This window comes from Pelmatolapia mariae, linkage group LG17 (genome assembly GCF_036321145.2).
Source record: "Pelmatolapia mariae isolate MD_Pm_ZW linkage group LG17, Pm_UMD_F_2, whole genome shotgun sequence".
Lineage (NCBI taxonomy): Eukaryota > Metazoa > Chordata > Actinopteri > Cichliformes > Cichlidae > Pelmatolapia > Pelmatolapia mariae.
Window position 1 is genome coordinate 30848935 of NC_086242.1, and position 10073 is coordinate 30859007.

A 10073-nucleotide genomic window follows, 5' to 3' on the forward strand; every position below is an offset into this window, starting at 1 on the left:
AACTTTAGAAGCTTTACCATCATAAATCGAATTTATTTAATTCACTTTGACATTTTTAGTTTTGTCATTTAAAAAATCAACAGCATATCGTGTTTAAATATTTAACCTGCTTGATTATATATATATATATATGTGTGTGTGTGTGTGTGTGTGTGTGTGTGTGTGTGTGTGTAGAAAACAATCTCTTCCTGTATTTTGTATTATTTGTGTTATTAATTATGGTGAAGATTCTGCTTAGATTATTTCTTGTTTGCTTCTTTAGCCCTTGTGGCAAAAAAACAAAAAACAAAAAAAACAAGTTTATTTCACCTAAAACAACAAATGTGGTTTTTATTTTGTTTCACTGTAACGGGAGTAAATCCCTTCATAGATTTTGCCATGTGTTTCATTTGAAAATTGTCACCGGTAAACTCTGATCACTGAGATCCTCTGTAGAAGGATTCTGACAGGAGATACTTGAATCATTTTCCACTCATACTTGTTGTTTTTAAAAATACTCTTGCAGAGATTACGTCACCTAAATTGGTGCAACCACATAAACAGCATTTTTAGCGTCACAGCTCGCTGCGCGTTTGCAGTTTTTCACCCCAAACCTGGTGAATATACCATGGGGGCTTACAAGTGGTCCGAGGGAGCCGCCCCACTGGTTTCTCCCTTTTTTTTCTTCTTCTTTTTTTTTTTTGTTAAACAAATTCAGGATGATTGCGGATGCATGGGGCCATTCCCGACTGGCTGGGGCCTGCTTTCAGAGAACCGCAGAGCCCCGCTGTTCCTTTATTATCATAAGCAGATTAGAGGTAGGGGGAACACACTCAGATGCAGATAGCAGCCGAGCGGCCCATTTCAACCTTGCATTAGAATGGACCGAGCTGCATGTGTCGCCTCTCGCAGCCTATTAAGCACAAGATGAATCTTATGTAAGGTTGCCGGGGGCCGGCATAATGAGTGCACGACGGAAGGGGTGGGTGCGTGGGGGATCCGCTCCTCTATTTATTATCAAATGATTAAAAACAAAAACAACAGAAAATCGTAATAATAAGGCCCGATATGTTGACTTTCAGTTAGGATTTCATCTGGTTGAAACGGAATTCTTTCAGGTGTCTGGACTTCATCTGTCTTTAATTATCGTGACTCTCTGACTTAGAGATCCAGGCCAGGAGATGTGTGACAGGTGACTCGGGTTTTTCGGAGCTTTTTTATTACAATATATTTATTATATATTTATTTTGTCTAAGGGCGGTTTTTGTAATAAAAAAAAATACTGATGTTTTTAGACTCTTCTTCTTTTTTAAGCATTTCCTAGGCGTTGAACTGAACTTCTAAGTCATCCTCTACTCCCCTCAAGTTTTGCAGTCGCGTGTAGGTCCCGTGTTCTCCACTAGGCGGCACTGGTGTCACGCAGCACAGAGGCTTTGGGCACCTCAAATGCAGTTTGAGCGGGGGGAGAAAGAACTAAAACAAGTGAAACTAACACTTCCAGCACAGACCCCTCCCCAAAACAAAAACTTTTTTTCCTCCCAGAGACTCTAAAGCCTGATAGTTTCACACTCTACGGCGTGTGTTTCCCTACACAGTAATCTCGGCCTGCTTCGGTTTGATCCGGCCTGAGGTGAAGCAGGTGGAGGCCGCTCTTTCCTCTCTCTCTCTCTCCCCCCCCCCCCCCCCCCCCCCTCTCTCTCACACACACACATACGCACACACACACACACTCACTTTATTTGGCTGACACGCTCGTTCGGGCTCACTGAATAAGCTGCGCCTTTTGTGCAAACACACTTTATCTTAAAATATTCCTCACCTTTATTTCTCCCCCTCCTCGCGTCCCCCGGTAAGGCCTTACTTCGCCCTCTCTCTCTCTCTCTCTCTCTTACACACACACTACAAAGCCCTAACAACAACAGCAGCACTGGCAGTGGAAGTGACGTGGAGTAGGGTCTTTGTCCGGACAGATGTAGCGACAACATCCCAAACAAAAAAGCGCTTATTTGTGCTGAGATGAGCCCGTCTGCCTTCTGTGTGTTGGCATTCAACTTCACTAAAAGGGACAAAAAGGGGGGGAAACATCTTGGATTACCTTTCCTCTTTTCAACACTAAAAACCAACTCATAACCCCCCAGCCCTCCCTCCTTCATACGCACACGCACACACACACACTCACAAACACACACGCACACACACACACACACACTCAGACACACAGTCATTCAATGCTTTGAGTTAACTAACAAAGTTTATTTAAGTGTTATTGTGCTTTTATTCTGATGGATGTGGGTGGCGGTGTTGGTGGGCGATTGTTGTAAGCGGAGGGGAATGAGTGACTTTTCGATTTTGGGGACGAGGGTTAGCTCCCGCAGGCTGTGGCTTGTGTCGGAAACAAAACGCTGTCTCCACCTTTAGGGACAGATGATGCTGAACGGGTTTGATCGTTGCGCATGTGCGTTTGACTCCCAGCTGTGGATTTGTTGTTAGAAGTAAAGTCTACAGGCTCTAAAAGTCATTTCCTGAACGTTTATACTGTCATTTATTCTTTTTAGTTTTTTATCCAACTTTAACTTTCTGTGTGGGTCTAAAAGTTTGCAAGCAGCCACTTTCTCGGTTCTGCATCACGCTCTCTATCAGTATGAAGTGTGGAAATAATCATCAAGTGCTCCCATTAACATGTTCCCACAGAAAAATCCCCATCAGCCTGGAAATAGTAAATATGTACTTGGTATTGGCTCATATGGGCACCCTGTGTATGTGTGTGTGGCTCTCTCTGTGTGTGTCGGGGGCAGGCAGACTCCGCCCATTTATGCTAATTAAGGTCTCCCATTGGCGTGTCGCTGGGAAAAAGGCCGGCTCTGATTGGCCAAGTCGAACCCATTTATACGCTGACAGCCCCCGGTCGCATGAATGGTTGTCTATTAACTTGTTTCACAAACTATCCGGAGTTGTCACGGCTCGGCTCGGGCGGACAGAGGCGAAAAAGTGCGGGTTTGTTGACGCTCGTTTTCGGAGAAGCGACGGGAGAAGTTTTGTGGACACAACATTAGCGGGGAGCTGTTTTGGAAGAAGGCTCTCTCTCTGCGCGCTGAGAGGGAGAGAGAGAGAGAGGAAAAGAGAGCGAGTGTCTGTGTGTGTGCGTGAGCCTGTGTGTGCGTGTCTCTGTGTGTGTGCGTGTGTGTGTGTGTGTGTATATGTGTGTGTGTGTGTGTGTGGAGAGAAGCGGCTTGATGCTTGTTGTTTTTGTCCAGAGAAAAGTTGCATAGAGAAATCCCGGCAGGTAACTTTTCGCTGCAGCCCTGCTCGCTCCTCACTGTCCGCTCCTCTGGCTGCTGGAGTTTTTCTTTTGGCTTCTTTGTTTTTTAACATTTTTTTTTCTGGGATTCAACTTTTTTGAAATTAAAAATCTGTTCCCGATGTATAACATGATGGAGACTGAACTGAAGCCCCCAGCTCCCCAGACCAACACGGGGGGCACGGGCAACACCAACACGTCCGGCACCGGCAACAACCAGAAAAACAGCCCCGAGCGGGTCAAGAGACCCATGAACGCCTTCATGGTGTGGTCCCGGGGACAGAGGAGGAAGATGGCGCAAGAAAACCCCAAAATGCACAACTCGGAGATAAGTAAGAGGCTGGGCGCAGAGTGGAAACTCCTGTCGGAGAGCGAGAAAAGACCTTTCATCGACGAAGCCAAGAGACTGCGGGCCCTGCACATGAAGGAGCACCCGGATTACAAATACCGGCCCCGGCGGAAAACCAAGACCCTCATGAAGAAGGACAAGTACACCTTGCCCGGTGGGCTGCTGGCTCCGGGAGGCAACGGGATGGGGACCGGGGTCGGTGTCGGGGTCGGGGCCGGGCTGGGCGGCGGAGTGAACCAGCGCATGGACAGCTACGCAGCGCACATGAACGGCTGGACCAACGGGGGCTACGGCATGATGCAGGACCAGCTGGGTTACCAGCACCCGGGGCTGAACGCGCACAACCCGAGCCAGATGCAGTCCATGCACCGCTACGACATGAGCGCCCTGCAGTACAACTCCATGACCAGCTCTCAGAGCTATATGAACGGCTCCCCGACATACTCCATGTCCTATTCCCAGCAAACCACGCCAGGGATGACCGCCCTGGGCTCCATGGGGCCCTCCTCGGTGGTGAAGTCCGAGTCCAGCAGCTCCAGCCCGCCCGTCGTCACCTCGTCATCCCACCGGGCCGCCCCGGGCTGCCAAAGCGGGGATCTGAGAGACATGATCAGCATGTACCTGCCCGGGGCGGAGGTCAGCGAACCGACCGCCCAGACCAGGCTACACATGTCCGGGCACTACCAGAGCACCGTGCCCGGGACGACGATCAACGGCACGCTGCCGTTAACACACATGTAAGAGACATGAAAGCAAGAAAGAAAAGGAGAGAGAGAGAGAAAGAACTTTTATAAGAGAAACTGTGGACTACTTAACGTTGGACTATTTTTGTACAGAAAAATTTCGGGGTGGGAAAAGTTGTATAGAAGTCTCCAAGAAAAAGAAAAAAGGGACACACGACTCTTTTTATTTTGTCTTTTTTTGTCTCACATTTTATTTTAAGGAAGCTCTAGAGGAACGGTAGGAGATCCCCCACCACCGCCACAGCCACCATCCCCACCCCCTTTCACTGACGGATGAAGTTTGGAAGACTATAGAAAGTGGGAGTCGCAATCAAAAAAAATGTTTTATTATTGCAATCACCCTTTTGTACAGTATTTATCAAAGAAACATTACAATCAGACGAAAATTGTTTGTTAAACTGCAAAAGGTTGCATATTTCTTTTTCTATTTCTCTTTTTTTCTTCGATTTGTTTCATTTTTTCCTGTTTTATATAAAGCAACGCCAGTTCTGCAGATAAAAATATTAAAAAACAAAAAAAGTGAAAGATAGCAGAGCTGAAATTCTTATGGGAGCTCATTTAACACTTCACAACACTGGAAAGAAAAAGGGGACATGAAACGAAGCAGGTAAAACTGCTCTTTTTGTTGTTGTTGTTGTTGTTGTTGTTTTCATTTTTAAAGGCAGCATTACTAAACATTTTATTTCTTGGAAAAAAATATATATATATTAAAAAAACGACGCCTTTTTTGTTTTTCCTCTCATGCAGCTTAAAATATAGGTTCTTAATTTATATTTCCGTCTCCCACTTTTCATCTGTTAGAGGTATATGACGCTTGTACTTTTTATTTTTTATTTTCTAATTGATTTGTACAATTTCTGTATATTTCCTGTGATATTTTAAGTTTTTATTTCAAGAAGAAGAAAAATTGTTTTGGTTTTTTTTTTCATTCCCGTAGTTGTATTTTAAGAATTGTGGCCTGTACGCAGAACAGCCAACCACTCCATGTATATATACCGGAACTAATACCATCCTTATAACAGTTACAATTTCAGCTGAGTATATATTTTTTTTTTCAATATGCAGTTTGAAATGAATAAATTTTGGAAATTTGGATACTTGAAATTGTTTGAGTTTTGATTTGATTTATCACTGGGTTTTCTTTATGTTGTTGTAGTTGTTGTGTGCCAGGCAGTCATCACGTGTTAAGTTGTCATCTGTCTTCTTCGTCTTCTTTTAAATGTGTACTGTAAATTCAGCCATTTTTTAGTATTCTACTAAGTGCTTACAGAGTACAGCTTTGGGGCGACATGCCTCCTTTAAAGTCCACAAATAACTGTGCGTCGTGGTTAACCACGTTTCTATTTTCTAGTTCCTGCGGATGGCCACATCAAGCCCAAAGTTTGTTGCCTGTTTCCTAAAAAGTGGGGGGAAGATTTTTCTACCAAAATACCCATCATCCCCAGGTATAGACTGTCATTTATCCTCTTTTATAATTATTGCTATTAAGAGCCGGTTTACAGTTTGATATTTTTTCTTTCTCTTTTTAAAAATTTAATATACAAACTACATTTATTTCCTTTCTTTCTTTTGTACTTCTTGGATTACTGGGCCTTCTTTTGTAAGGCTGATAGATGACTGATCATGCAGTAGCGCTAATGCCAGGCGCAGATCTGATTCCAGGTTATTTTAGATTAGAGAAGAGAATGTGTGTCATCCGTGGATTTTTATTGTCTGCTGACACCGTGTTGCAGTGTTTTTTGTGTTTGTTAAGGAGTATTTTCAGCAGCTTAAACCTTTGAGTTCAGGCTTTATTTCCTCTCGTTCATTGAGTTTATCCAATAATAATGATAATACTAATGATAATAATAATAACAGCAACAATAATATCTGTTAGTTTTGGAAGCTTTCTCTGTGTTTCTCTCACTCCTTTCAAAACACGGAGCTGGCTTATCAGGCTGAAATAGACCAATTAGGTGGAAATTGAAGGTGGAGCCCTCTTGAAGGGAGCCTGGCCGGGATGCTTTTTCCTCGGCCGTGTAATAGCTCCACGCCGATACTCGAGTGTGGTCATTTTAATTTAATGTTTAATCAAACGGGCCCTGCTGTTTCCCGTTAACCCCGCTTCTCATGGTTCAAGCTCTCCGGTGACTTACTGCACACCACCACCACCATCCACCCTTATTCACCCTCATCCACCCTCTGCCTTAATAAACAAAAACAAAAAACAAAAAAACAAACGCATACAGAACAGACTCCAAAATAATCCTCCCATGCACCTTTCTGCCAACCAGGCGGATTCCCCCCAATCATAATAATAATAATAATGATGATGATCCTTATGATGAGCTAACAGCTCGCCCTGAATTTAACTAACGGTTTTAAATCTGTGGGGGGAGTGTGTGTATGTGTGCGCGCGCGCGCGCGCATTGGGCCGTTGTGTCTTGCAGGCTGTGTCCCGGGGGAGCGGCAGATGAAGAGGCCCCTCGGTATTCATCCGTCCACTTCTCCATCTCCCTCCCTCTCTCGCTTCCTCCTAATCGGACCTTGGGCAGGTCAGGGGATCGTTGGGAGTCCCATTAATTATTGATGTAAACAGTTGACTCGGTTGTAATAGCCGAGAGCGCTGGTGATAAACAATTTGTTTTATTAATTTATTTATTCCTGCTTAAAAAAAAAAGCAGACGCTTAAAAATCTCCCGTTATGTTTCCAGGAGCGCCGTGGGCCCCTGCAGGTCCACAGGGCCCCGCAAAATGATCATTTTTTTCCCGGCTGAGCGTGGCACCTTTGATGTGGTGAAGGGGAAAAACCTTTAAAAGGCAAAGAACACCAAACATGCTCGATGAGCAACTTAAATTTTCCGTGGCGTGTCATAAGACCTGTGGCTGACTGGTAAAGACTTCCGTGTGGACACAGGATGCTTGACTTGAGGCCGTGGGCAGCTTTTATTATATTATTATATTAATGCTCCTATTTTCTATTACTGCCCCACCTATCCAGCCACTTTTTTTTGTTTGTAACCCTTCTGTAAATGGTTTGCTCTCTGTGTGAGCGAGGCAGTCACAAACTAGGACACTGTGAATGTTCACTCGGAAAACACTGATATCGCGCTATCTCGGTAGAAAAATATTAGCCCCGCATTTAACCCCGCGTGCTTTCCAAAATCTGAGCTGGTCTGAGAGGCTCTGAGCTCCGAGCCCGGCGTTCCTGTTCAAACAGCACAGCTGATAGCGGGAATCAAGTGGCCTGCCTAAAACGTTACACCCCACATGTGGTGTTATTAGTCCACGGGGACGCTTTGAACGAGTCTCAGTGTTCAGATGTATGTTTGCTGCACTTTACGCAGTCAGTTGTGTTTTGTTTGGCCCGTGTAGGTTGAAGCTGGGAGGCCCGGTTGAGGTGTTCCCCTTCATCCTTTCGTTCACCCATCTACTCCCCCATCCGACCGTTCATCCATCCATCCATCCATCCACCCACCCACCCATCCTTCTGTTCCTCGCGTGCAGAGTCTGGCTGCCCCAGCTCGAGGATATTTGGCCTGCAACAGGTGGTAAGCGCGCGCCTCCTGTTTTTTTTACGCCTCGGGTTAAAAAAAGAAAAGAAAAGAAAAGCAATAAGCTCTCAGATGTTATCTGTGATAACCTGGTATGCGTCTGTGCCCATATCGCGATATTGACGTGTTCCGTTACAAAGGTGTTTCTATTAAATGCAATTAAAATATATACATTAATGACTGTAAAAAATAAAAAATAAAAGCAGCGCAGCTTCTAACAGGACATCAAAGTGGAGCCGAGCAGTTTGAAACCGGCGTGTGTAAACGCTGTGAAGTGAGCTCAGATTAAACTGGCTCAGCGAGGCCTGCTGGAATTTCAATGTAAATAAATGAAGAAACGATGGATCGAGTCAGACGTGTCATTTATGCTGGACAAAATCCAAATCCCGTGTTTGTTGTTCAGATTATATTATTATTTATTATTTAATTAGGTCAAATGACCCACCTACCAAACGCGCGTGCACACACACGCAAACACAACGAGCTTAGTGGCTTGTAATCCCACGAGAGCCACTTTCCCTTTTCACCACCACGCAAATAATGGGGGGGGGGGGGGAGGCGGACGTCACCCGCACATGAAGCGTCTATCTCCGTTTTCATAAAATCGCTGTATGATTTTTTTTCTTGCAGGTTTTTTACAACATAAAAACGCTACTACGTGTACACGCGCTGGCTTTGGAACCAAACCGTTATTATTATTATATAATTAATAATAATAATTATTGTTTTATTGTTATTATTTTAACAAAAGGCAGACACAAGACTAAATGGGAAACATGTTTAGTAATAAACGAGTTGTGATGAGACAAAACAAACAAACAGCCATGGATCTGTGTGTGTTTTTATCATTCTGTCTGTCTGTGTAACTGACGCCATGTTTAAATGTCGGTCAGAGCACGATCACGGTTCCCTAAATAAGGGGGAACCCGGCATTCCCTTGTTCTCGGGCCGGGTCCGGCAAAAAATTGGACCGCTTCTATAAATAATCCCAAACGCCCTGTTTAGATCCTTCCTCTCGTGTCGCGTCGTTATTCTGCATCTCTCAAGTCTTTTTGTTTTTTAAGGCTGCCTGACATCTCTGCCTGCATCACAGCGCAGAGAAGAGTTGAATAGCAAAACTGTCAGAGCAGAGAGCTGTCGTGTGTTTCAGCTGCCCGTGTGTGTGTGTGTGTGTGTGTGTGTGTGTGTGTGTGTGTGTGTGTGTGTGTGTGTGTGTGTGTGTAGCGCAGAGGGACTGAATGGCAGCCAGTAGCCTGCTGATCCAGCGCAGGTGCAGGGGTTCTCTCTCTCTCTCTCTCTCTCTCTCTCTCTCCCTCTCTCTCTCCTACTGCATTGAATAGGACCACACACTGACACAGACCAGCATGCCATCAGCCTCGCGCTGCTCTCGGCCTGCATTCTCAGAGGCTCGAGGCCTCTGCGACAGCCCCCACCCACCACCACCACCCCTCACTCCTTCTCCCACCACTTCTCCCCCTCCTCCCCCACCCCCGTCACTCTCGTAGCTCCAGCTCCCGTTTATCATCTCCGCTCATTGATGCTGACAGCTTTATAGAGCGCCATCATTAAGGACACGCACAGTTTGAAGGGGGATCACGACTCTTTAGTAAAAACCAAAGAAAAAATCCCCACAACCAAAACACCAGTGTCTCTGTTTCACCGTGCGGTGCCTCAGGTGTCCGCGTTTTTTTTCCTCCATCGGCCGTGAACGCGCACGTACAAAACTTTGGAATTCACTCCCGTTTGCAGTAACATTAAAGTTGCTTGATTGTTGTTGTTGTCTTTTTTTTTGCTTTACTTTCTATTGTGCCTAAACTCTTTTTTAAATATCCATCACTAACTGCATGTCATTACGAAATCTGCGTTCCGTGTTCCCGAATGACACTTGTAAAACTCGTGTTTCACACCCACGTGGTTGCATAAACGTGATGTAGCCTACTCCTAAACTCTACTTACTTTGTTACTTTTTTAAGGCCTTTTAGAAATTAGCGCTGCAGGCCTCGCTTAAAGGCCTCCCGGGCTTCCTGAACTTCAGTGGAACATAATGTAAGGGCTGCAGATCGAATGAATTTTCTTGACTAAAGCTGATCATGGAACTGATCATATACGCCTTATTTTGCTTCTTGTATAAAAACTGAAGCCAGGAGAAAGAAGGCTGGGAGAGGGATGGA

General features: G+C 45.0%; 1 protein-coding gene across 1 annotated transcript; it reads left to right on the forward strand.

Annotated features, from left to right (window-relative positions):
- Positions 1-2876: 2876 nt before the first annotated feature.
- sox2 (SRY-box transcription factor 2) lies at positions 2877-5466 on the forward strand. Its single transcript, XM_063501166.1, has one exon. It carries the CDS (start codon positions 3399-3401, stop codon positions 4365-4367), a length of 969 nt encoding a protein of 322 aa, XP_063357236.1. The 5' UTR covers positions 2877-3398; the 3' UTR covers positions 4368-5466.
- Positions 5467-10073: the final 4607 nt, after the last annotated feature.

Bases quoted from the DNA above. Each gene is read 5' to 3' on its own strand.
- sox2 (XM_063501166.1), top strand. From the start codon at position 3,399: ATGTATAACATGATGGAGACTGAACTGAAGCCCCCAGCTCCCCAGACC.